The 27,606-nt window shown below is 34.6% G+C and overlaps 5 protein-coding genes and 1 long non-coding RNA gene across 8 annotated transcripts; 3 read left to right on the top strand and 3 right to left on the bottom strand.

Annotated features, from left to right (window-relative positions):
- LOC148771447 (uncharacterized) lies at positions 1–1,996 on the top strand. The gene is made up of 2 exons (XR_016030173.1): positions 1–503; positions 1,503–1,996. It is a non-coding gene; the product is annotated as an uncharacterized LOC148771447 (long non-coding RNA).
- Positions 1,997–2,770: 774 nt separating this feature from the next.
- Positions 2,771–4,750, top strand: LOC105953638 (uncharacterized). The gene has a single exon (XM_012977313.2). It carries the CDS (start codon positions 3,385–3,387, stop codon positions 4,327–4,329), a length of 945 nt encoding a protein of 314 aa, XP_012832767.2. The 5' UTR covers positions 2,771–3,384; the 3' UTR covers positions 4,330–4,750.
- A 2,581-nt stretch (positions 4,751–7,331) lies between these two features.
- LOC105953667 (AT-rich interactive domain-containing protein 5) lies at positions 7,332–14,287 on the bottom strand. 2 transcript variants are annotated; one of them, XM_012977344.2, is made up of 14 exons: positions 13,816–14,287; positions 12,450–13,435; positions 12,223–12,353; positions 12,103–12,142; positions 11,872–11,924; positions 11,357–11,402; positions 10,807–10,899; positions 9,995–10,114; positions 9,858–9,909; positions 9,637–9,709; positions 8,555–8,621; positions 8,416–8,466; positions 7,880–7,972; positions 7,332–7,721 (listed from the first exon to the last, which is right to left on the bottom strand). In XM_012977344.2, the coding sequence occupies exons 2-14, from the start codon at positions 13,425–13,427 to the stop codon at positions 7,617–7,619; spliced, it is 1,902 nt and encodes a 633-aa protein (XP_012832798.2). In that variant the 5' UTR covers positions 13,428–13,435; positions 13,816–14,287; the 3' UTR covers positions 7,332–7,616. The 2 variants fall into 2 exon arrangements, with proteins under 2 accessions (XP_012832798.2, XP_088671462.1); XM_088815336.1 differs by having other exon boundaries at positions 13,789–14,163.
- Positions 14,288–16,920: 2,633 nt separating this feature from the next.
- LOC105953668 (protein PIN-LIKES 3) lies at positions 16,921–20,300 on the top strand. Of its 2 annotated transcripts, XM_088815335.1 has the most exons (12): positions 16,921–17,162; positions 17,263–17,339; positions 17,934–18,091; positions 18,188–18,267; positions 18,412–18,536; positions 18,619–18,740; positions 18,846–19,100; positions 19,195–19,287; positions 19,404–19,504; positions 19,620–19,672; positions 19,761–19,949; positions 20,031–20,300. In XM_088815335.1, exons 3-12 carry the CDS (start codon positions 17,957–17,959, stop codon positions 20,153–20,155), a joined length of 1,278 nt encoding a protein of 425 aa, XP_088671461.1. In that variant the 5' UTR covers positions 16,921–17,162; positions 17,263–17,339; positions 17,934–17,956; the 3' UTR covers positions 20,156–20,300. The 2 variants fall into 2 exon arrangements, with proteins under 2 accessions (XP_088671461.1, XP_088671460.1); XM_088815334.1 differs by lacking the exons at positions 16,921–17,162; positions 17,263–17,339 and having other exon boundaries at positions 17,854–18,091.
- A 44-nt stretch (positions 20,301–20,344) lies between these two features.
- On the bottom strand, positions 20,345–22,592 carry LOC105953669 (cell division control protein 2 homolog D). The gene is made up of 8 exons (XM_012977346.2): positions 22,248–22,592; positions 21,755–21,896; positions 21,582–21,643; positions 21,382–21,493; positions 21,179–21,272; positions 21,002–21,071; positions 20,767–20,905; positions 20,345–20,673 (listed from the first exon to the last, which is right to left on the bottom strand). Exons 1-8 carry the CDS (start codon positions 22,466–22,468, stop codon positions 20,581–20,583), a joined length of 933 nt encoding a protein of 310 aa, XP_012832800.1. The 5' UTR covers positions 22,469–22,592; the 3' UTR covers positions 20,345–20,580.
- Positions 22,593–23,180: 588 nt separating this feature from the next.
- LOC105953625 (UDP-glucosyl transferase 74CD1) lies at positions 23,181–25,366 on the bottom strand. The gene is made up of 2 exons (XM_088816016.1): positions 24,686–25,366; positions 23,181–24,009 (listed from the first exon to the last, which is right to left on the bottom strand). The coding sequence occupies exons 1-2, from the start codon at positions 25,364–25,366 to the stop codon at positions 23,275–23,277; spliced, it is 1,416 nt and encodes a 471-aa protein (XP_088672142.1). The 3' UTR covers positions 23,181–23,274.
- Positions 25,367–27,606: the final 2,240 nt, after the last annotated feature.

Genomic DNA, 27,606 nt, shown 5'->3' with positions numbered 1-27,606 from the left:
GAGATAACCCCCTACTTTTGAAGATATATTAGAGGAGATCCCTCCCCTTTCTCACTCTTTTGACTAAAACCCAAGTTTTTTATCTTAATTAGGCAGACCCCCCTAGCTTACTTGAAGTGACCCTTTTACCCTTTTAGTTTGCCATAAGCCCTCTAAAACTCTGCCGTTCACACGCCGCACACCCACAATCGTTTTCTCCCTCTCTTCTCTCTCTCGCCAGATCCAATCCAGCGTCTCACATCTTCTCTCTTCCTGGGCAAAACACAGCTCTGCCCTTCTCTTCGTTCACTACCGTCGCTGACGCCCTCCGCCGCCTCTCTCCCTCTCTTCGTGCACCACCGTCGCCAACGCCCTCCACCGCTCCGTGCCCTCTCTTCGTCCACCGCCGTCGCCGACGCCCTCGCCGCCATCAAATCGTCGAGCAAGGACGCTTTGCCCAAGTTTCCGACTCCGATCTCTTCGTCTATTACTACAGGCCCTGCGGCTCCTATGTCCTTTCACCGGTAATTTTATTTAACCTTAAACTCCCATTTTTTTTCTATTACATGAATTGTTTTCATCTTTTGACTTTCAACTCCACTTTTGAATAAATTTGTTCGATTGTGGATGTTCCATATTTTTTTTATTTGTTTGTTTGAGTTGTTATTCAACTCTAATTCTTCGACTCAATTGATATTTGTTTCGTGTTTCATCGAGTTATTTGTATGTGTGTTTTTTAGTGGGTAATGTTGATTATTGTTTCAATAATGTTGATTACTGTTTCAATACTGATTAATGTTGATTACCGATTAGAGTCGAATATAAAAGTCAACAATAATAAGTTGATTACCCACTCTAGCATAAATATGTTATAGTGATTTATCCCCACTCTTCTACCTCTATTGAACTCTCAACACTTGAATTTGGTAAATACCATTGTACATGTTCTTGGAGCCTTTATGGCTTACAACAACCCAACTGTTGCTCTTTTTCGAGATTTGGGTGGTCTAAATGATACTCCCTCTGTCCCATATTATATGTCTTTTTAGAGAGTTTTTTTTGTCCCAAATTATTTGTCATTTTAGATTTTCAATGTATCATTAATTGCACTATTTTCAATTTTACCCTTTATCACTCTTAATTAGTTAGTGTAAAATAATTAATGTCAGGGATATATTAGTATTTTCCTAATTTTTTCACTATAATCTATGCACATTTATTGATTTTCTTAATACGTGTGCAACAACCCAAAACGTCACTTAAATTGGGACGGAGGGAGTACCATATCACACCTAATGCTAGACACCTCGTGTATGGTTCCGTATATTTTGAATATATATGAAGATTTAACTATAGATAATTATAGTCATATATAGTGACATGTAGTCACATGTAGTAAGATATAGTAATATATAGTGACATGTAGTAACATATGCACACGATTGTGTATTTCCTCTGCATTTGTTGGTTGTGAGTTGATTTATAATGTAAATATTTAAATTGAACTTGATTTTTTGTCACAGGTTTGGTGTTTGCACAACTTATATGCACCAAGTTTTTGCCGAGAGGACATGGTGTTCTTCAATTCGAAACAACTCTTTTGCATTCGATAGATCGGAGCTGTTGTCGGGTTGAAATGTGGGATTTGAAGATATAAATCCAAATTACACTATATACGACTATACTCATATTTACTCAAAAATAAGAAAAAGACTATACTCATATAGTTAGTCATATGTAGTTATATATAGTCACATATGGTCATATACATGTAGTCATATGTAGTTATATATAGTCACATATGGTCATATACATGTAGTCATATGTAGTTATATATAGTCACATATGGTCATATACATGTAGTCATATGTAGTTATATATAGTCACATATGGTCATATACATGTAGTCATATATAGTCACGTGTAGTAAAATATAGTAATATATAGTTATATAAAAGCTATGCGTTTTTTCTGTGTACATTGATGTTGATGATTGTGATTTTACATTTTTTTGTTGGGTACTAATTGATTTATAATATCAAGATTCAAATACTGATTTTATTTGTTGGTATAGATGAAGTTTTTTTTTTATATAATGGGATAAAAAGACAGTACATTTTGACTACATATAACTATACATGATTGTGTTATACTATAGTCATGTGTAGTCAATTTCAATACATTAAATTATCAAAAATTTGAAAAAAAAAATTAAAATTAAAAAAAAAATTAAAAAAAAATTAAAAAAAAAATTAAAAATTAAAAAAAATTAAAAAAATTAAAAAAATTAAAAAATAAAAAATAAATACAAAAAATACAAAACAGGGTTATATATAAAAAAATAATAATAAATAAACATTTGTATTTTTTTATTAAGAAAATCTATAAAAATGGTAAATGCAGGTCCAAATACTAACTGCAGTTGGCCAATGCTGAATGCAGTCAGCAAATTACTAAATCAGTAGGGCAAATATTACACAAAAGGGCGCGATTGTACTTTTGCCTCTCCAGGGGTGTATCTCAAAGAAAGAATTTTAGGGGTGGACCTTTCCCCATATATTTTCCATATTAGGGGTGTATATCAAATGGACCCTAATTAGTAATATAGGATGAATCATTTTCACTTTATTTTATGTTAAAGAAAGATATAAATTAGAGTAATTTGAAGGAATTTTTGTCTTGGTAGTAAATGACTGTTTCGCCCCTCATTATACTGCAAACTTTTCAACCGTCTCTCATTTTCATCTCTTTTTATGTGAATTCAGCAGCAGCAGCACCCTAACCTAAGCGCATGCCTTTTTTCTTTCTCTCTCTAAAATCTAAATCCCATTCATATAAAATATATATATGTACATGCATGAATCTACATATATTCCTATGTGTATAATATAATATATATATATATATTGTACGTATATATCTATCCTTTTGAGCTTCTTTTATCCTTTATTTATTGATTTATTATCCGTCACGCAGACGAAGACAGTGACCACTTCCAGTTCAGAGTTTCTCTCTCTTCCAACCTCTAGAGAGAGAAAAAAGAAAAAAAACTAAACTAATTAGGGTTTTCTTCTCTCTCTCTCTCTCTCTCTCTAGATCTATATATATCTGCCTTTGAATCTTTGTTGGGTTTGATGTTTAAGCAAGTTGGAGTGAGAATTAATATTGGAGCGATGAATAAATCAAATTAATTAATTTATTTCATGTCAAATCAGTTATTGTTTTTAATTAATTATTAGGTCATTCAATCTTGTTCTTGTCAGATCAAATTAACACTCCTAAATAATTTACCAGAATAGAGAATATAACTCATTATATTCATTCTTTATTACTACTTTTCCAGTTTTCTGTAGAGAGAGAAAGTTCTTAATATATTTAGAGAGAGAGAGAGATTGATGTTTAGAAATGGCGGGTTACGAACATCAGCAAGGCTCCGGCGGCGGTGGTAATTCTTCTCGCTACGTTCATCAGCTTCTCACACCACCGCCGGACTTCCACTTGCAGCAGAGGCCGCCGCCGCCGCCTTCTTCTCGTCTTGAAATTCATCACGAGCTGTCTGCTAATTCCAAGGACGACGACGCTGCCGCTACCACCAGCTCCGGGGGTACTCCCTCCGCCAACCGCCGCCCGCGCGGCCGTCCTCCGGGATCCAAGAACAAGCCCAAGCCCCCAATTATCGTCACGCGCGACAGCCCCAACGCGCTCCGATCCCACGTCCTCGAAATCTCGTCCGGCAGCGACGTCGTCGAGAGCGTCTCCGTCTACGCGAGGAGGCGGGGGAGGGGCGTCTGCGTCCTCAGCGGCAGCGGCACGGTGGCGAACGTGACCCTCCGCCAGCCGGCCGCCCCCGCTGGGAGTGTGGTGACGCTCCACGGCCGTTTCGAGATCCTCTCGCTTTCCGGAACCGTGCTGCCTCCGCCTGCGCCGCCGGGTGCCGGTGGGCTGTCGATATTCCTTTCCGGCGGCCAGGGGCAGGTTGTCGGAGGGAGCGTGGTGGGCCCGTTGATGGCTGCCGGGGCGGTAGTACTTATGGCTGCTTCCTTTGCAAATGCAGTGTTCGAACGCTTACCTCTGGAGGAAGAAGAGGGCGGCGGCGGCGGCGCCGCAGCTACTCAGCCCCAGCCGAGTGCGTCTCAGTCTTCCGGCGTCACAGCAGGAGGCGGTCGCGGTGGTCATGCCGTAGAAGGCGGCGGCGGCGGCGGTGGTGGTGATGGTAGCGGCGGCGGAGATGGTGCGTTTCTGAACTCAGGTGGTGGAAACACCACCCCACCACCGGGGAATTATCCTTTCTCAGCTGAATTGTTTGGGTGGGGGAGTGGTAGTTCTACCAGGCCGCCGCCGCCATTTTGATCGACGGTACTACCACGGTGAATTGTTTATTATGGTGTTAATTAATTAGCTTTTATTTTATGTGTTATATATTAATTAAATTATTCTCAGCTTTTAATTTGTTTGTCAAGATTAATTAGCAGTAATTAATTAATATGTTATTACTATTAGTGTTTGAGGGGGAAATTTAGATTGTTAATTTGAAATTGGAAGCAAAAGGAGAGGTTTTATAATTATAATTTGGTGAAGATCAGATTAAATTATCATCAGCAAATGCTATATGCAGCCGACAGATCGAAATCGATGATTAGAGATCGACGAAGCAATTTTTCAAGGTCAGTAATTTAATTTCGACATTGTTTTTCACCCTATGTAACATTGCTAAGTGCTATGCAATATACACATTTTGGTAGAAATTGATTCTGAATTAAAAGGTTTTGCCTAATTGGTATATATATATATTTGATTTACATAGTCACATTATAATTAAATTAATTACATTCTCGAGTTTTTTTTACCATTCTTTCGTTCATGCTCCGTGTGTGTGCGCCGTGCGCGCACATCATTTCAGGTCGTGATTTTTTGTGAACTCTATTAGTATCGACGGATATATATTTTACTAGGATATGTTGAGTGCTACCTTGTTTAATTAATTAGGTGCCATAAAATGCATGAATTAGGAATAAAAATGCATCATCGATCTGTTGATTACCGAACCCTAATCTTCCTCCCTCTTGCCGGAACTTTTTTTTTTTTGTTTTTTTTTTTTAATTCAACGCGGCTGAAATAATAATCGCACGACAACGGTTATATTTCTCTTGACTTTTGATTTATTAATTATTACCTTTTTTTTTCTTGATCACATGATGAAAAGTCTAGTTTGTTGCACTTTCATTTTATTTAGTTATATATACTTTTCGTGGAATGTAATTAAGCTAATGATAACAAGATGAGCATAATTTACTCGCTGACGTCATCGGGTCGAAACTTGACACACACACACACACACACACACACACACATATTATGCTGGTGTTTGAATAGAAGTTGTGTTGCTTATGATGTTTTGCAATTGACTTTAAAAGCTAATATATATTTGAATCAAGGGCCATGCAAAGTAGCAAGTTGTTGAAAACAATTTATCAATGGGCATCACTTGATCAGTACTACTTCAATTTAATTTAATCCTTGATATAATATATAACTATTTTGTGACATTTTTGTCTGGTTTATTATTGATTTCTTGTCTTTTTATGTCAATTAATTTACTTTAATGCCAGTAAAAAAGAAAACAAGAAATTTACTGTCTGATTGATTCTTGATTTCTTGTCTTTTTATGTGAATTAATTCACATTAATGCCACAAGAAATCTAGTGTCTGATTGATTCTTGATTTCTTGTCTATGGTTTATATTTTATGAAGAGAACAGTACTACTAATTACATGTTTTTTTATGTATTTGGTTTATCAATATTTTCACCCTATTTTTTTGAATCATGGATAATACATATATATGTTTTTAGAAAAATTGTATATATATATATATATATATACTCACCTTTTTCCGCATTAGATTTTGTGCTGATGAGCTACAATTTTGTTTTAAACACATGCATGCATGTGGTATAATGCAATGTTTTCAAAATCGGAACACCGAACTTGGTAGCCAGTTGCCGAGTTGTCGTTGGATAGGTTCGAAAAATATAGCTTGAAGGTGGAAGGAAAAAAGAAGTGTTTGATAATATTTAGAAGACGTTGTAAGGGCAAATATGGAAAACATAATTACTGCAACAACATTCGTATTTCAAAGTGACACGTAGTATATATGGATCGAATAAAATTATGTAAAGTGAGAGACAATTAATTCGAAACGGAAAGAGCGTAAACATACATACAATGTATGCAAACCATGGCAAAGTCATCATCGAACCGGTAGCGGTTGATATTTGCCGGTTCGGTTTTCATAAGCATGTGGAGAAATGTGTAATGGTAATGAGGTGAATGCGTAGAGATGGTGTTAACTGTGTGGTGAGGGGGTGGGGGGTGGGGGGTGGGTATAATTTGTAAAGAGTGGCACACAATTCAATGCATGATTTTGCCTGCCATGAGAGAGTGCTTTGGTGGTATGTATATTTAATGGTGATTGATGATGATGATGATAGCCAAATGTCAATCCATATATTATTATTATTATTATTATTATCCTATTTATTTATTAGTTAATTAATTAATTAGCAACTTAGATAGGAAATAGATAACTTAATTTGAAAGTTTAGAATGATAATAGACTGAAAATGTACAGCATAATTAGAGAATTTGAACAAAAAATAGACATTTTTTTATGAAAGTAACCTTTTTCCAACGATATTGTTGCAGAAATTAGGCAGTCGGGGGTAGAGGACTGTAGGGGGAGGCGGAAAAGTGGAAGAAATACCATTTTTTTAGAGGATGTAGTTTTAATAATGGATGAATTGAAGGATAGTAAGGTTTTTCAGTTTAAAATAACTAATTTTTACCTAAGTTCTTTAACTAAACTGCCCGAGAAACTTTAAGAAAAATGCAAAAATATAATTGTCCAAAGCTCTAAAGCATCTTATAAGCTTAGCCAAACACCCTCTTAGAGATACTTAGCAAATTGCGTCTATTTATAAATACTAATTGAAATGGAAACTATACAAATTTAAACAAGAGTATGAAGAAGGAAAAACAAATTAGGGGAAGGCAAATATACATATTCCTATAACATTATCAAAAGAACTTTGAATTTTTTGTTCAGCGAATTCAATCATTTCGACAAAAGCTGAAGTAGGCTCCTCATAATCGAGCCAGTGATGCTAATCATTAACTATAATATTACGAATTTTGTTTTCGTACCATAAAATGTAACAACCGATTTTCCGGTGGAAAAAATTCCCAAATCCAATCCCAACAAACACTATCAAGCAAAACCAGACGGCAGCCGTTTTCAGTGAGCTTTTCATAACCGAAGAAAATATGAATAAAATGCAAAGTTCAGACAAGGGATGGAACGAAAAAACAAGTCTCAATGAATTAAATGAAGGGTGGGTTCCGACTTACACCGTAAGAGCTAATGGGGCAATTGCAACAGGGGAAAAGGAAAAAAACAAGGCCTCCAAAATATAGTTGTCACTAAAAAGATCAAAATTTGAGCTTTAGAAAAAAAAAAAAAGGACGAATCTAAAACCTAACCTGCAAATGCAAATCATACACATGTAATTGTAAAAGCTAGACATTCACAAAGCTATCAGATACTTCTGCACGAATTGGTCGGTCTTGTTTGAATGAATTTTAGGTATTAGAGAGCTCAAATGGAACACGAACAAAAAGACGCCCGTGCAGGCTAACCACTGCAGATGTCTTAAGTGGATCAATCCTTAAAGGTAGGCTCACCACCTGACAAACCAACCAACACAACGTTATATTCCTAATAAATGTACAGAATTTTTCAGAAGTTTGTTTCGATAATGAGAAACCATGAAGTTGTGTAGTTTAGAACTTAGTACACGAAGAAGAATTCGTCAGCTTCTCATTTGCAAAAAGGGAAAGAATACCTTTTTGAATGGTGTAACACCCCAGGGATTTTCAACTTGCTCGGGTTGACCTGTTATGACCAAACGTCCAGCGGGATCTGACTGAACACGCACCTAAACGACCAATAAGAAGCATGATTATAATATTGTCAATTTTACAACTAGTTCGATTAAATGCAGTAAAATCATACACTTAATAAGTACTGATACAACACCACCTCTGATCCCGTATTATCGAAGACAGAGAAAAGTAGTTAATGAAATGGATAAGTTATATCATTACCACCCATAACTGATGCAGTTGTTGTGAACTTCTATTTCCTATTTTAAAGAAGTTGGTTTATATTCAGTTTATTAGTATAATTATGCATATGATCTTGTATTAAGAAGATTCAGATTCGTAATATTAAAATATCAGTTTAGGAGCCGTGTCCTCTCCATACGGAAAAACTTCAATGGCTTATTAATGTGTTTAAGATTCTTGCTTATTTTGCCATTTCTCTATTTATCAATTATTCTTGTATTCTACGTATGCACTAAAGTGAGAAAGCACACACCTCTTCACGTAGAAGCCCCGGTACAAGAGCATAAACCTCGAAACAATCTTCCTGCACCCGTAAAAACCAGTCAAAGTTAATTATTTTGTGTCAGTTGCACGGGTGCATTGTGACAGAATGGGAGATTTGATAAACCTACCGTTTGGCGAACGTTGATCTTCACCCAATCAGCTGGAGGCCCAACATCAACTACTGATGTCACCAGTCTACCAAACAAAAATAGCAGCAAGGAAAAATCAGTTACCCTGATTTTAGTGTAATCCAAAAAGAAGGTGGAGGGGGGATTGTGGAAAAGACACATCTAAAGCAATTATACCCAAAAAGGAAAACAAAATAGTTATGCATTTTTCAATACCACTGTTACTCAGATTCTTAGCGTTCACACTCGTTATTTGACAAAGAAGTCAATCCTATGACATGACAGATACTACTTGGAAAACAACAAAAGGAAGAGCAAGTATACAGTTTCAGGTTTTCTAAGATTACAAAGTAACCTAGCTAGGAGAACTAGACTGTAAAAACGCAATAAGTAAACACAATAATGCAGAAGTTTTACATACAAATTTCTAGCCCACTGGGAAGAATTTTGATCTCCTTATTCATATTGGCACTAAGCATCTTATTGGACCACTTGCCAAGCAGAATTTTATCTAAAGATAACCCCTACACGTAGAACCAAAGAGTTCCAAATAGTCCTAAACAAAAGTTTGTTACCTGAAGTGCTCAAGTTATCAGTTTACTACATAAGGAAAAGTTAAGAACTCGAGCAACCAAACAAGCCACAGCCTGCAAACAAATTGGTAGCAGGCGTCTAAGTTGCCCATAGTTATTGGCGTCTTGCACATGGATAGGTAAATAAACTGTTTTATCATGGATAAAATCCAGTATGATAGAAAAACCAGATAACAGTCACTCGGACAAGTACGCTCTAGTCTGGTTGGATCTTAGGCACAGATCAAGGACTGCTATCCAATCTTGGTCAACAATTGAACTTTAGTGGCAACTTTAAGATTGTGTATGTGTATATATTTAAGGTCTAAAAAGTAATCTACTGATGTATTCTATCACAAAAAAAGAACATCAGTTACAGCTGTGATGATATACCTATAAAAGCGTCACGAGGTCGGGGAAATGGTGAACTTACATTAGGCAACAAATATAAGCCAAGTTCAATCAGAAAACATAAGGAAATATAACTAATCAAACAAAAACAAGCTTAACTGTTTCGATGATTCAGCTCGGGCGTATTTAACCGAGTTCTCCACCTCATTTGGCCTCTTCTGCTTGAGTGAGCCTGAATTCACACATCCAATTAAGAACAAACCAACAAAAGGAAACAAAGTGATATTAAGATGAAGCAGAGTTAACCCATATCTATTGGTCCAAAAGATTAATCGAAAGTGGAGCATATACATTAAAAGATATAACAGAAACTAGCTTACCAATGCTTTTAACATTTTTCTCCCGCTTCACCATACTGTTAAGATTCTTGTCCTATTGAAAACATAATCAAAGAACGTTTCAGAATACCAATAGAGGTCCATGTGCTTTAAGAATTAAACAGTTACTGTTTACAAACCTTTATAACAGGGTCTCCAGCCTCGCCACCAAAAAGGCGTTGGACATGCCAACCTTGCATAGCACGAGCAGCAGCATCTCTTCTAGCCCTTCCAGATCCTGCTCCTTGATAGCCATTTTCCTACGCAGTTATACAAGACAAAATCGAATCTATGATGAAGCCTGAGGCTTATGCAATTTATCATATTTTACGGGGTATATTAACATCCAAAACACAAACACGTGATCTACAAATCTAAATAAGATGCAGGCCACACACAAGGGACAAGGATAGATATAAAGTAGAAACCACGTGATATACAAGGAGGCGGAATAAGAGACATGTGGAGGAGGAGAGAGAGGGCAGGAGGCGGGTTAAACATTTAAGCCACCACATTAGTGAAACCCAAGCCAAATCCTCCAAATAGATATCTTCTATTAGATGCAAAAGAATGAGAACCACCAAAGCTAAATGCAACATCGGAACATCTACAAAAACCCTTGAAATTCTAGCTGTTCAACTGCTAAATTCAGTAATATCATAAAATGTTTTAATCTTCTCAGCTCTAGTGGGTAAATTAGAGGGTTGGACTCTTTACTAAAAATAAACGAGATTAAAGTAAGAAAAATGAGAGGAATGAAATTAAAGAAGAAAGGTTAAATAATATCGTAAGAAAAGGTTTACACTTCCATTCTCCTCAAACATCATAATTCTTTCAGCAGAAATCTATGCCAATGGCCACGATAAAATCCAATACTCATACTGATGGATGTACTGCATGGAGAAGAGTAAAAAGAAGGGGGAAAATATATTCAACGGAAGTGCAAACTCACTTCACAGTCAGCACCAGAAGCTTCAGGGAGCATTGGTACCGGGAGTTGAAGGTCACCACTTTGTATCTTATGAGCTTCATAATCTCTAAGAGACTGTCGCAAATAAATGAAAAAATGTCAATAAACAGTGAAAAAGATAAGATTTAGTTATAAGTGATATATATATATATATATATATATATATATATATATATATATATATATATATATATATATATATATATATATATGCATAAGGATCACAAAATATAAAAGAGAGATCATAATAAGAAACATATTTTTCCTGTTCCGGACTCATCTCCTTTTACAATTAATGTCATATGTATTCCCAATCACTTGAAATATAAAGAAAATGTACTACATCATGTTATACTTCATGTTGATTACAGTGTTTCAGTTGATACCAAAAAATCGTAGAGTTAATAAAATCTTCAATTGAAAAAAGCTGAATTATTTCCCCGCAGAAGAACTCATGAAGCTCCCCCACAATGAATCGAATACGACGACTAGTGAGACCAACAAAATAGGGAAGTTAGACCGGAATGATTACCTTCTCATAGAAAATGCGGAATGTCCAAGAAACTGTCGTACAAGTCCTGCCCATGAAAAAACAAACCCACTTGATCAACTTTAAAATCCATTCATTAAATTTTTGAAGAAATTGGATCAAATTGCTAATAAATCATAGTCTGTATAACTACAGCTATCAAACAAATGGAAAATGCAATAAAACAATTCAAACTATCTCTTGTAATGGAAGCCAAGTACAAATCTAATCTAAAACTGTATATGCACAAAATATTTCTTTCTGAATTTCATTACGACATGATCTTTTATTTACTTAATCAAAAATGAAATTATTCCAACTTAGCACGTTCTACAATCATTTGATAAAATTACTGTCTATTAAGAAAACCATGCTGAAATACTAATACGACAGATAACTTTAACCATTGAAAGTTTATCAGTAATCCACATCAAACTGTTGAAAAATAATGTTTAAAAAAAAAGGCACACTCTCGTAAACAAACATAGATGGTAAAAAAAATCCACATAGGGCCTTACTTTGGTGGATGAAACGACTCTCCCACCTGCCGCCACAACTTGGATCCAGTTACCTATTAAAGGGTGAAAAAATCATAAATACTGAAACAGCAGCAAAGAAACTTACTATCTAACTCGATGCTCTAATTAACTAATTAAAGAAGTTCAATTAAGTGCAGAATACCACAACTAAAATAAAAGAGTAATGTACAGTAAAATAAAAGAGCATTGGAGAAATTTCGACATACATACCCTGTCATAGCCTCCTAATCTGATGACAGCTCTCCATAACCTAGATACCGACAAGGCAATGAAAAAAAAAATTTACCCGAGAACAAGATAATAATAAAAGTAAATGAATAAAATACTTACTTCAGGCAATTTAGTGGCTGGCCATAAAATTTTGGTGGTTTGAAGTCTATGGCCCTCTCTCGATGAAAAGTTTCTAGTTCCTTCATGAATGCTGCTTGATCTTCTAGTGTTCCATCATCACCCTCTGCCATCTAACAAAGAAGACAAACGATTAACAACTGAAACCTGTGATGGATCCATTTCATGACTGATTTCAATAATAAAAATTCCGGTATAAATTCTATTACCTGAGGTAATGCTGTAAAAACAGTCTTGCTAGTTTCTCCGCTACGATCTCTAATCTTTGCAGGATTATGTATCAAAAGAGAAGAGGGTGTAGCAGCTTCAGGCTGGTTTAAAAGTGAGGAATCATGACCTCCTTGTTTGGTTGCAGTTTCAACATTCTTGGCATTTTCATCACTTACAGGGCTAGCAAGAATTATTTCTTTACCATGTTCTTTAGCTTCATTATTAACTGTTTTATCCTCACTTTCCTTAGATGCAACTTCCATTTCGACATCCCCACCCATTGGAACCTCAGTTATAGCAGCATTCTGGCTTTGAAGAGCTGCGTCTAAAGATAACTCAGTTTGTGAATTTCTATTTTCCCTATGATCACTTACACTTTCAGCGTTTCCATTTGTCAGTTCTTTCCTTGGAACATGTTCAACACAACCTCCATCTTCCATTCCAATAGTTTCAGGCATCTCCGCTGCACCATCTCCAATGGGATTTTCCTCTATCATATTCTTAACAGGATTTCCACCTTCCACGCCATTCTCAGCGGACTTGTCTTCTTTCACCACACCATTAGTAGTGTTCTGTTCAACCACTTCATTCTCGGAAACAGTATGTTTGTCCACTAAACTTATAGCATCAGTTTGCTCTTCAAGTTCAGGTTTGGTGCTGCTTCTCTCGTCATTGTTACTGTTGGTATTGGTTTGTTCTCCCATAATTTCCTCAAGATTTATTCGGTCATTCGCCTCGCTTGCATGATTAGATTGGTCTTCTATCTCACTCTTTACAGTTGCATTGCTATTTGCTTCATTACTCACACCATTCTCACTTGTATTTGCATCCCCTACAACTCTAACTTCAGAGGGAGGGTTTTCTCCTTCGATTTCAGTCTTAGAATCAAGTACTTTACTCAAAGACTCTTCGACATTATTTCCCGAATCATGATCATGCTTTCCAGCCTCCTCCATTTCTACATCATTTTGACTCATTCTGTTATCTATTTAAGACAATATATTGCATCTATCAGAGATTCAGTATAGACAGTTTCAATGTGTTATTAATCAAATAAAAAAAAAAAAAAAGAAAAATCCATGAGCAAGATATAAAATAAAAACCTAAGCGCTAAATGGTTATAGATTAAACACAAATTTCCATTGAATTTTATGCTACACCGCAATCACACGAAATCCAAACCCTATTCCGTCCCAAAAAAGTCCTGATTTTTTCTTGCATGAGAAAAAAAACCCCACAGCCAATTAAGTGGGCCTACATTTAGAGAAAATAAAATCCGGCTCCATTGAAATTCAGGAATTACATGCAGTGGCCAAAGTTGAAATACGTAAGAAAAACCTGCGCGTAATTGGGCGAAACACTTGCCTGAAACGACTCGCGGCGGCGGCGGCGGGCCAGCGCTTGGAGAGGTTTGCAATGGCGGTGAAATTGAATCTAGGTTTTGGCTTTTCCTGTTTTTCAGTTAGAGCGAAACGTGGAGCCGGGGAAATGTGAGAGTGTGTACAAATCCTCAGTCCGAAAATGGGGTAAAAATAAAAAATTAATAAAATGGAGAAAGGTGTATTTATAAGGTAGGGAATTGGTACGTGTGTTTCACTGAGATACGGCGAAAGGCTAGGGCGGTGTTAGAGAGAGAAAGTGCCTTCAAACGCCGGAGAGAGAGAGAGAAGAGAGAGAAAGCACGGCGAGAAAGCCCTGTTTCTGCGGTTGCCTATTTCAAAAGAACGACGATACAACACCTGGATACTGAACGTACCAAATAGTAAATGTCAATTCTACCCCTCTCAACTTTTGACCTTGTGTGTATAAGAATTGATTCACTTGTGGGTAGTATTTCGTAACGGGTGAGGGTAAATATTTAATTTTAATGTGTGTTTATTATTTCTCTCTCTTTGAGAATTGTTGCCATTATCTTTAAAGATTTTTTTCCAAAAGATTTGATTTTGGATTTCTTTTGATATTTATTATTTCTGATTTATCACAATTTTGTTAAATCTATATAAAAATGAAAACTCCTTTTATTCAATATTTAGATTTATAAATTGTCCTTTTATATTTTGTTATATTTTTATATGGAGCAATCCATAAGATTTTCTATTATCTTGACCCTAATGTATGGTTAGTGATATAATTTCGATTTTCCATTGAGGCAAATTGTGCAAATATGTCATTTAATGCTCAAATGAGCATTTAATGCATATTTGTCAAAAATGTCATTTTCGTAGTTTGACTTTACCTCAGCGGTGATCGTAATTTACCCAAAAAGGAGCATTGAAAAACTAATTTATTACCTCGTTAAGAATGATTTTAGGCTAGTTTAGTTTGTAAAATAAGTCACGGGTAAACTAAATTGACATTATTTGATGTTTGTTTAGAGGAGTAAATAAACTGGGTCGAACCAAACAGACGGTGGTTCAAATGGTTTGAGCGTTATCGAGTCAAATTTCACAATTTATATAACAAAAATACGTTTTCAAACTTGGTTCGCTACGTTGACAAATCGAGCTCAAATGATTTTTTAACGAACAATCTCGAATAAAATTTCGATGTATGACCTTATGTTTAGTTAGTTTAATAACTTTTCTGATCAATTTATTAGAAAAATTGGGCTTTCTATAGCCCAAAACACCATAATAAAATCATGCGCAATTGCCACATTCGGCCCAACTCAATTCGGCCAATAACAAAGGCGCATTTTATGCATGATGATGATAAATGGCCCCTAAGGTATGGTCAATTTATTAAAAACCCTATCTTGTTTTGATAATTACATCTAATCCCCTCAATTATGTTTTTTTCTTACACCTTCACCCTTATGGTGTCAAATTCAACATAATCATCTAAATTTCGTGGAATGTGTTATAGTTTGTACTTTTTTTGTGTAAAAATACAGTTTCAGATGCACCACAATATATATACAAGCCGGAAAACATATATTATGATCATCTTGCTTCAAAATATGAAGTTCGAATGGGATAAAACAGGTACAAAAGTGATTATATTCCATATAGTCTCGAAAATTCTACTAAATTTGAAATGATTATTACTAATTACCAATAATGGGTCATTGAGATGCTACACTCGGTGAAATACACGGGATGATATTAAATTATTAATGTGGTGAAATAGTTTTCCAGTAAGCACACATACATATAGAGGCGTGTGATTATGTGCATATCAACGGTTAATGAACACCCAATGTATTTAATCGGATGTACGAGTCCTTCATTTTATTTTTTTATTTTTTTTTAATCATATAGAATTCATGTTTTAGAAAAGAAAAACAAAATTAATATTTTCATATTTTGTGATTCAAAAAACCAAAAAGAAAACAGCCGCCGCCTTTGCTTAGTCAGAAGTCAAAAGTCAAAACCAATCTCTCTCTCTCTCACGTAATTTGCAAGCCAATTTAAATTTTTCATCCTTTCTAAAATGTGCATTACGACGTCGTAGAATATTATATGATATATATACTTGTTAATAAAATAAACAAAAGAAAATGAAAAGCAAATATTGAGTGAAATAACAACTAGGTTACGCCTCTCACCGGGCCCACTTTCTACTTTCCCTTGGAGTTATTACATTCTTATTTGACTCATTCAAATATTTGATTACGAGCCAAGTTTCGCTGTTTAGTCGAGCTCAAACTCGAATCAATTCTGGCGAGTTCGATTCGAGCTTTTGTCGAGTCGACTTGGCTCATTTACACCCTTAATTACGACTAGGCGAGTTTTAAGAATTTGTGAGAGAAGAACCTCTAGCTATATTGTATAATGTAGACTAATTCATTTGACGAGTCCAAATACTACTGTACATGAATTTTTTCATTAGAGTTATTTTAGAGAAATTATGATTGAAATATTGTACAATTAAGGTTACTCGATAATTTATAGGGTTCGCGGGACAAAGCTTCAAAATTTGTTTGAAAATAATCATAAAAATATTATTTAGCATGAAAATATACGTAACACTTGTTTAAATACAATAAAATAAAATATATTACATTTCAATTTGTCGAAATTCTTTGAAGCTAGTGTAGATCATTAAACTGCAACAGAAGACCTAGCAATTGGGACAAGTGTTTTTGTGCCAATTGATTCTACAAACAATTGTTTGGTCAAGTTTGCCAACGTCTCTCGTATATATTTTGCAAGCTACTACACGAGAGAGCGCAAATCATTTATGATTGTTTTTAGTTTTTCTTTTTTCTGATCGAGAGGAGTTAATTAAGAATACAAATCAGCATATTAAAAATGCAAAATAAAAGTGCTGACGTGGAGACGTTTTAGATGGGTTTGAAACCTGCATGGAAAAGGCCAGCTGCATATATATTAATTACGTGTGTACTTTTTATTCTGTATATATAATTATCTCATTTATTTCACTTTTTTTGCTGGCCTATTAAGAGCCTCGCTTTTTTTCTTTTATTTATATATATATATACATCTCGAAAAACAAAATCATTTTTCTGTTTTATTTATCTTATTTAATTCGAATACAAAACAGATTTATTCAGCCGCTTCTTTTATTTATCTGCAACTTTTCCTCTGGTGGATATATATAATATATATATATATATACACGTTATACGTATAGGAAAAATACAGCTAAGTCTGGTTTCTTCTTCGTTCGTTCGTTCTAAGTTTTATTGAGAAAAACAAAAAAACAAAAAAAAAGAGCTTCCTTTTGCTGGGAAATTTCTTGATCAGCTGGTGATTATTTCTTTTTTCCTTTTTTCTTATGAATTTATTTATTATTCATCTCACGTAGATTAATTCTTGGAGGTTTTTTTTTTTTTTTTTTTTTTTGTAGGGGTAAAGATTTCTCCTTTTGCCTGCAACTTTTGGCCCCAGGATCTAATTAATGATTTCATAGCATTAATTTATAAGGTGACGATAAGTTCTTTGTTCATCAAATTCTCTCTCTCTCTCTCTAGAAAAATGGTGCATATTATAGCCCCACATTCTGTTCTGTCTTGCCTTGAATATGGTATGGCAACAAAAATTAGGTCAAAATATCATAAAGAGAGAGAGACAGAGAATTACACAAAAATAAATAAATTAAGGAAAAAAAAAAAGAGAAGCAACTTTGAAATAATTAGTTGTTATTTTCCTTGTCATTATTATTTGTGGTTAGGAATTGTTACATATATAATCATCATCATGCTGCTGGTTAATTGCCTAATTAATATCTGCCTTTCATTTACATATATATATATCCAATTATATATACTATATCCATACTCTCTTTCACCATATATATATATATATATATATATATATATATATATATATATATATATATATGGTTGTTGATTCAACCAATCCATCATAGGACAAAAGTTGTACGTATGATGTCATACATAAGTATGTATGTTTGTTAATGTAATATTCTTGTGCTAAAACTGCATACTTTTTGTATTGTGCTTTACCTTTAGCTTATCCTATATATATAAATATATTACAATTATATTTGATGTGTAGATTAGTAGTGCAAAATAAAGAAGATGGGGCTTGTTGATCTATTTATTGCATCAACAATACCTGTCCTAAAAGTGCTTCTGGTCACTGGATTGGGTTCCTATCTTGCTTTCGATCATGTCGGAATTTTGGGTGACGATGCTAGAAAACATTTGAATAATGTAAGTAATTCTTTACATTTAATTAACCATCATATTGTTCATATTCATATACTATATATTCTCTTGTTTTGATCTCTTATGTAAATAATTAAACAGATTACATTCTTCGTATTCAGTCCCGCGCTTGTGTACAGCAACCTAGCCAAGACGATTACATACGACAGCATGGCTAAGCTGTAAGTAATTAAGCTTCTCTCTCTCTCTTTTTTTTTTTTTTTTTTTTTTTTTTTTTTTTTTTTTTATAATATATTATGTTATAATTATTATTATTATTATCAAGATTCAAGAATGTGTGTATATATATAATTTTGGGCATGCAGGTGGTTTATGCCTTTGAATATCTTAATCACGTTCATTGTCGGCTCGGTTCTTGGTTGGGTTGTCATTCAAATAACACGAGCTCCTTCGCATCTCCGAGGACTTATTATCGGTTGTTGTGCCGCAGGTACAGTCGATAAATATAATAGTAATATAATTTATCATTTCTTTAATAACAAATCATTATTTTATAATATGCATGTGAACAGGCAATTTAGGAAACTTGCTTCTCATAATAATTCCGGCAGTCTGTAAAGAAAAAGGAAGCCCGTTTGGTGATCCCGATGTTTGCCAAACATACGGAATGTCATACGCTTCTCTTTCAATGGCAGTAAGTATATATAATTATATATATATATAAATATCAAATTAATTTAAAGTAATATTATATTCATCGAACGATGTCTTAATACTGTGTTTATTGTCATCATTTTAGATTGGAGCAATTTATCTGTGGTCCTATGTTTACAACATTGTTAGAGTGTCTTCGAGTAGTAGATCAAAAGAGGTCGAAATAATCAACGACTCGTACGTCAGTAATAATAATAATAATAATAATAATAATAATAATAATAATAAATCTTCGATAGAAAGTTTGTCTCCTTCGTCGACGACAGAGCCTTTACTTTCTTCGACACAAGATCATGAAATTGGATTGATTCTGCCAGATACATTTCAGCATAAGCCTCCGGTAAATTAATCTCGTCTTTATTATTGTCGTATTTAATTATTTAACTATTATTTAAATTAAAAAAAATAAAAAATTAAAAATCGACTGCATGCAGGTCTCTCTTTCGAATCGAATAAAGCAACGGTTGGAGATGCTATTGAATAAGATGAACCTGAAGAAATTATTTTCTCCATCAACAACTGCTGCGGTATTGCTTCGTTTTTTTTTTGGTGTTAAAAAAATGAAAAATGAAAAATCTCATGAGTAAATTATGTGTGAAAACATTTTTTAATAAATGCTCTGTTTTTTGTTTTTTCGGTACAGATTGCTGGATTTGTAGTCGGACTTGTACCTCTAATTCGGAAACTGATAATCGGTGATGAAGCTCCTCTCCGTGTACTACAAGATACTGCACTCTTGCTCGGGTATATATATACATATATTTATCGAGATATTATATTTGCAATAGTAATTAATTTATTGCAAAAATTATAAACCATAATCACGGGAGAATCTTATGCTCGTTCTGCATCGTTGCAGGGATGGAGCTATTCCAGCTGTCACATTGGTCATGGGTGGAAACCTTTTAAAAGGTCGATAAGCTAATGCAATGTTTACGTACAATACCCTTTATAATTTCGACAATTCCTGGAAAAGTTTCGACAAAATATTTGTTTTCAGGTTTGAAAGGAGGTTCAGAGATTCGGAAATCGATTATCTTCGGGATTGTTTTTGTTCGATACGTTGCAATGCCTCTAATAGGTATTGTAGTAGTTCAAGGGGCAATTCGATTTGGTATAGTGCACGATAATCCGTTGTATCAATTCGTTCTTCTTCTGCAGTTTGCACTTCCACCTGCAATGAACATAGGTACATTCTTTACATTTTATGGATCAATTTTTTTTTTAATGATAATATTAGCTAAAGTTATTGCAACCCGTTTTATGGCAGGAACGATAACTCAATTATTTGGAGCTGGAGAAAGCGAATGTTCTGTGATTATGCTGTGGTGCTACTTATTGGCTTCTGTGGCTCTTACTGTGTGGTCAACACTCTTCTTGTGGCTCGTGTCTTAAATTCAATTTGTTATGTTCCAAATTTTTATATTCTTCGATCAACAAGATCAGCATTGTTACGACAATGCACAATTATTACAGACAGTATAGGCAAAAACGGCAATTTCACCATTCGATTAATACTCAACAATACATTTTCGTGGAAGTTGTATGTCTGAAATGTCAAGTACTCACATTAAGTAAAAAAAATTAATAGAAAAACATTATTATGGGAAATAAGGGAACCAGTAAAAAAGTTTGAAGCATATTTCACTGTTATCAGTAAGCACAAGTGCTCCTTAAAGCTAGGGTTACATCAACACACAAGTTGAAAGAAACTAATAAGGCATAAGTTTTTAGTAAGAAAAATCAGCAAATGTCGATTACACGGCCAAGAAATAATGCTCGAGGGAAGCAAGCAAAAATAAGCCGAATTTAGCGAGTTTTCAGAGACCAGTCTTGTCAAGATCATCGAAATACGGATGCTCCATAGCTTTCTTAGCTGAAATCCTCTTTGATGGTTCATACTGCAGCATTTCCTGCAATATCAGACAATTTTGGAACATTGTTTAAGGAAACGAGGAACTGTAATTGTCGATGAAGTTTATTACAAAAGCTGCGAAGGGGCTTACAGTTAAAAGGTTTATGCCGTCTTTATCCAGACCAGGCACAGCTGATTCCATTGGCTTTGGGCTCCATTGTGGGTATTCATGCCAGTTCACTAGTTTGTTAACTCCAGGCCAAATTTGTTCATTTGGAGTTCCCAACAATCTGCTCCCAACGAATAAAGATTTTTTCGATAAGAACAAAGGTACCGAAAATATTAGTATGCGAAAACAGTAAGCACATTTTTCATAAGCCAAAAACCTGAAAATGTGCAGAAGCTGTTGCAGTTCAGAATCTCCAGGAAAGAGTGCTTGGTTTGTCACCAATTCAGCTGAGAATGAAATTCAACAGACAATATTAAACTTCAATGTAACGTAATCGAAAATTTACCCTAAAACAAGAAATAGCACTATCAAGAAACGGTTATTCAGTTCATACCAAATATACAGGCCACAGACCACATGTCGACTGCAGGGGAGTAGTGTGTGGCACCCAAAAGCACCTCAGGAGCTCTATACCAGAGTGTCAATATCTGCGAAAATCGCAACATCATCAACACACTTTTCGAATTATCTACGAACTTTTTAAGAAATTTTCGGTAAGGTTTTGCAGTTGGGGAAAGAGGGTATACAAGAAAGTACCTCATGAGTATACTTCTTGATAGGCACTGTGTAAGCTCTGGCCAAACCAAGATCAGCTATCTTAAGCATCATTGTATTGCGATCCATCAACAGATTGTGGGGCTTAAGATCCCTACACGAGACATCCCGTAATTTAGCTAACACACAAAGAGGGAAAAGAAAATAAATAAATAAACCTTGAAACGAGAAACATGGATCACCTGTGCAAAACACCATGACCATGGCAGAAAGCAACACCTTTACAAAGCTGGTACATTAGACTCTGCAGTTTGTGAACAAACAAAAGACTCGTTATGGTGCATTGAAAGAAAAATACACAAGGATTGCTGTACAAAAATATTTTTGTAGGCAAAATGACTAACACAAAGTATACCTTGACATTTTTCGTTGGAACAGTGTCCCCGGTTTGGCGAAAGCTTCGAATGTACTTCTTGAGATCAGTATCCATGTACTCGAAAACCAAGTAAAGAACCGTTTTGCCTTGCTTGTTCAGGCCTTGTTTCACATCCATCAATCTGTATTTTTTAAATCGGAAATTTATTATTTTTAAAACAAAAAATTAACAAAAAACTGGTTATCATTAATTTATCACTATTAACTATGTAGAATGCTTGTAATTGCCACGCAGGAGACTAATAGATAAAGGAGTCAGTAACAAAAACCCAATTATTGAAAATCATAGAAAGAATTAACTCTAAACGAAGAAACCCTAACCACACCCAGTATTAAACTCGAAATCAAATCGGCAAACCAGAAACAAATTATCGAGAAAAAGGAATTGAAAAAACCCTAAGTAAAAGCAAACGAAGAATCGAGTAAAGAAAAATTGGAATGAAATGAAATGAAAAAGGGGGAAAGTGTAATACTTGACAACGTGGGGGTCTCGGGAGAGCATTCTGAGGAGAGAAACCTCGCGAAGAGTGGTGGGGGGAACGCCTTCTTCGTCTTCGTGGAGGCGCGTCTTCTTAAGAGCGACGATCTTACCGGTGGCTCTCTCTCTCGCTCTGTACACTTTACCGTAAGTACCCTCTCCAACTTTCTCCAGCTTTTCGAATGCCTCCATTGCAGATTTCGGTTTCTCGTCCATTTCTTCTCGAACGCGCGCAGTGTGTGTTTTAGTGTGTGAAAAATGCGATACAGAGATTTGTTTGGGGAAGAATGAATGAATGAATGAGGTCTGTTTGGATTCGTTATATGATGATGGATTTACAACGGCAACTTTTTTTCGAAATTCAAATTCAAATGATATTCTCCTTTCGTCACTGAAATCCCCAAATTACCCCCCAAGGAGCGTTTGGTTTTCGGAATGAAAATGCGGATGCCACCCTTTTTCTTTTTCTTTTTAATTTTTTTTTTAAATTTTATCTAGTCTTTAAATTTTAATAATATTAATTTTAGAAATATGTACGATTGAATATTTCAAATAAGCCAATAAAAATCGTGTGTCTCACATGTCCGATTGAATTAAATCTAGGGACGGAATTCGGAACGAAATTTTTGAGTTCTGTCGATTTTGATTTAGGAACGAAATTGGAATAAATATTCGATTCCCGATCCAATTATATTTATTTTTTGAAAATTTGATTTTTTTTTTCTTTCGAAAATTACACGTATTCATCAATGTTATTGTGTATTTTACATTATAAGTGACTAAATTCTGATTTTCCATATTTTTTTATCAAAATTGAAATTAGTTTTTCAATTATGATTTTTTTCGATTGTTAATTTCAATTTGATTCGTCCGATTTCTATCCCAGATAAAATACAATTTATTAAAATATGTATTGAAAACCCACATACAAACTATCCAATAAACTCACACAATAACCATTACACAAATCCTCAACCAATTGAAATTTAGTACACACACTATTATATCGCGTAAATATTGCTCTAGCTGCATAGCCGAGCAATAATTTCGTCGATGCACTTATCCGAACTCCCACCCTCGTCGATCGCCTCCTTTGCCAATGCCTTCCAACGAGCCACATTCTTCTTAATCACTTCTCCCCTCTCCCCATGCATGATTTCCTCAATGCACCTATCAATTTCATCACGTGCACAACATCCATTTTCATCCGTCTTAGGCTTAATCCCCACGTGCCAAACATGCTCCACAAAATACGCATTAGTCATTTGATCCAAAAATTGCGGCATCGCCACCACACCCACTCCAAGACTTATCGCTTCCATCGTCGAATTCCACCCACAGTGAGACACAAAACATCCGATCGAATCGTGTTGTAAAACCCCCAACTGTGGAGCCCACTTCACCACCAACCCTTTGTCCGAATAAAAGCAATCTTTTATCCGATCCTTGAAATGTGCGGGTAGTTTGTCTTCTTCGGACGGCTTCACCACCCACAAGAAGCTATTTTTGCTCTGCAAAAGGGCATTGGCTATTTCTGATATTTGATCCGCATTCAAACTTGCGGCACTCCCAAAGGATATGTAAATGACGGATCGGGTTTTTTTGGAATCGAGCCATTTCATGCAAGTCTCGGTGTTGGGCTTGTGTATGTTGAAGCCGTAGTTGTTGTCGTCTTTGACTCGGTTGTCTAGATATATTGAAGGCAATGTGGGCCCGATGGGCCTCACGGGCCAGATTTTCGACATCCAATTGATTACCTACGTTTAAAAAAAAATCTTAAAGTTTCTAAATTCCTTCAATTCTTATCTGAATACTTTCGAATTGAAACAATAAATATTTTTCATTTCGATATTCGAGTTTTTCAAAATCTCTTGGCACATAATTGAAATACATGTTATATTCAGTTTTTCGGTCCGATTTTAATTTCTGAAAATTATATTCCATTTTTTTCCCAAAAAGATTATTTGTTCAAAAAATATGGAAATTACAATTTTCGCCAATTAATTCCGATATGAAATTTTTCTATCTTGTGGAACAAAATTTTCATTTCGATTTTTGAAATTCCCATTGTTTTAAAGGAATTGTAATACATATAACATACTAGATTTTGATTTTTCGTCTGATTTTCTAAATTTTGTCGATTTCAATCTAAAAATTCTGAACAAGTCTTTTCTTTCCAATTTTTTAAATTCTTGTTTTGGAATAACATTAAAATTGGTTTTTCACTTGAGAAAATAATAGATTTTTTTAGAACATGCTAATTTTCGATCTTATTTCCACCCTTTAGCCTAGCATAACATATGGTATTAAAAACAAGTATTTATTAGCCCGAATATTTATATATATATATATATATATATATATATATATATATATATATATATATATATATATATATATATATATATATATATATATATATATGTCATGTACCTCCTCTTCGAGATGATGAAAAGAGTTGAAGAGAATCCAATCCGCTTTCTCACAATTATCGAATTGGCGCAAGATATATCGAATTATAGGAGGATAACAACCCGTTTCAGCTCCCAACGAGGGCAAATTCGGAATACGAAGCGCAGGCAAATCGAGCATCGACACAAGTGGGCCCACAGACGGAGATACTCCAAACAAGTCACAATGCATTGGGTAGCACTGCACAACAAAAGCACAAGACTGCGTAAAAAAGGCACCCATCGCAATATTTCCCACCTCATTAGCCACATTTGATGCCCACGATATATTCGCATCGTAAATCAAACACTTCACACAATTATTTCCATCGGAAGAATCTTGAATTCTTTTGATGAGATCTATTAGGTTTCTTGATCCAACGGCTTCAAATCGATCGAGGAAGCCTTTGAATCCTCCGGGGGCCGCCACCCCTCCTTGGGTAAGATCGTCGTATATCGATTCGAATTCGATTGAGGCGGATAATGAAGCTTGTTCTTGTATGGATTTGGTGTTAGAGAGAGTTGTGGCTAATGTGATTTTGATACCTTTTGATGACAAACGTTTGGAGAATTGTAACATGGGATTTAAGTGGCCTTGTCCGTGATAAGGTAACACAACAATATGAGCTTTGTAATTATTAGTTTCTTCCATATTATTGTTCATTATCTCTCTATCAATGCAAATCTTCCTGCATATTAATTTTGAAGCAAACTTTGTGTTTCTTACTATAATACATTATAAAAAAGGAATTAATTAAATACTAAAAGTATTATTGCCATTGGTTTCATCTATTGTGGAGTAAACAAAGATTCTTATATAAATAAATATATTGAAAAGGCCGGCCGTGGCACAAGGATTAAGGCATATATGTGACTACTTGCTAAATTGACATTTTATTACAAAATAGGCTAAATTACGAACCGCACCTGACGTAAAGTCAAATTAAAATCTTTTTTTTATCGATAATTACAATCACTCCCTTCAACTATGAATCTTCTTACACGTTCACCCTCGTGGTGTCAAATTTAGTGGAATCTTCTTGATTATGTCGAATATTCTCCAATTTGTACCCGTTTACGCCATTCAAGCTCCAAATTTTCAAACAAGACAATCATAGATGTGCATCTTGGCTAGTAAAATATCAGATTGTGGTGCATCAGAAACAACATTTTTGCACAAAACGAGTACAAACTAGAGAACAATCCATATAATCTAGAAAATTATATTTAATTTGACACCATAGAAGTGGACGTGTAAGAAGATTCATAGTTAAGGAGTAATTGTAATTGCCCGAAAAAGAGGGGTTTTTTCATAATTTAACCTTTATGATGATGTTTTTTAAATTAAAAACTACTCCACAACTGAACAATGGCTAATCAAAGGGCGCGATGGTAAAAATGACATTTACTTAGGCCTTCTTTGGTTGGCAAGATAAAATTAGTTAAGATAAGATTAAATAATCTAATGAAATTCAATTATTTTATTGGAGTTTGCGATGTCCAACAAAAAAACTCACTAGAAGGCAAAATAAGCCAAGATAAGACAATATAAGCCATGATTATATAATTTTAGCTGGTCGACCAGCAATTTATTGGGGATACCAAATATCAAATTAAGTCCAATTATTTAGTTAATCATGAACCAGGGTCTTAGCATATGATCTAGCAAGAGAACAAATAAATGTTTGTCATAAAGTTTAATTTACCCTTTTATCTGAAACATGCAAATACTTATTTTTGTCATAAGAATGAGTTTATACCAAGATTTGGCCATGAAAAATAAATAAATAAATATACTTGATTGTTGTTTCTATTTGGTCTTGGTTCTCGTATTTAAATTTTTATTTGAGGTAAGTCCATCATACGCTTTACAAATCAATCGACTAGATTGAATCAGTTGAGTCAGCTAATTTTAACTTAATTGACTGATTTGAATCAGTTTGTGTCAATTGATTCAAAGAAATTAGTAATTTAGTGAAAAGGCAGACTAGCGTTTGAACTGTAGCGTTTGGGAACGCGAGAGACTTTTCAAGAATATATTCGTAAAAAGGCGGATCGGAGCAAGATATGAATTTGATGAGCAATATATCAACCATGTATGTATATGAACTAAAGCCATTAAATAGACATGTAATCTAAAACTTCAAGCAAACAATCTAATTATTATCTATATTCGTCATTCGGAAAAGAAATAAAAAAGAAGAAAAGAAAAACCCCACCGGATCCGAGTCTAACATGCAAAAAAGGCAAAATCAGAGACAGGGCTTCGTCGCTTAGAACGTATGCTATAAAAAAGAGCGATATTTCCGAGCCAGAAGATAATTAGAATAAGGAGGCTTGTGACACCCACCCACCTCCACTGCTCCAATCTTTCCTTGTCTCTTTTTCGAAGAGATCTCGCATTGCTCTGCTCTGCCACCTCATCATCTGATGATGCCATAGATATATATATATATGTCTTTGCTGTGACAATTTCAGAACAAAATAAAGATATTAAAGAAAAACTTATTCTCAAAATTAAAGTCCTCGATTTGTATATTAATATATACATCCAACGTCTAATTACCACACGAGTCACCAAGATCAACAAACAACTAATTAACCAAGAAACTAATTTTAAATTAAATTTAAAAAAAATCGTAAGAAGATATACCTTAACAGGTACAAAGATTTCAAGTGACTGGTTCCAGAAATCGGAGGAGAAATTATCAATTATATAAAGGAGAGATCTGCATGAATATTATATTAGGAGTTAATCGTAGAATATTTTCTTTCCATGTTTATTTATTTTTTATTTTTGATAATTCTTGCCATTTAAAAACCATATAGCTATTTTTGTACAATATATTATTTCTCCTATTATTGCTTGTAAATAATTTGTAAACAAATCTCTGGATTGTGGTT

Source organism: Erythranthe guttata, chromosome 3 (assembly GCF_056151865.1).
Source record: "Erythranthe guttata isolate IM_541 chromosome 3, IM_541, whole genome shotgun sequence".
NCBI classification, from domain to species: Eukaryota; Viridiplantae; Streptophyta; class Magnoliopsida; order Lamiales; family Phrymaceae; genus Erythranthe; species Erythranthe guttata.
Note: the sequence above shows the minus strand (reverse complement) of the source record. Positions and strands in the feature narration are given on the sequence as shown.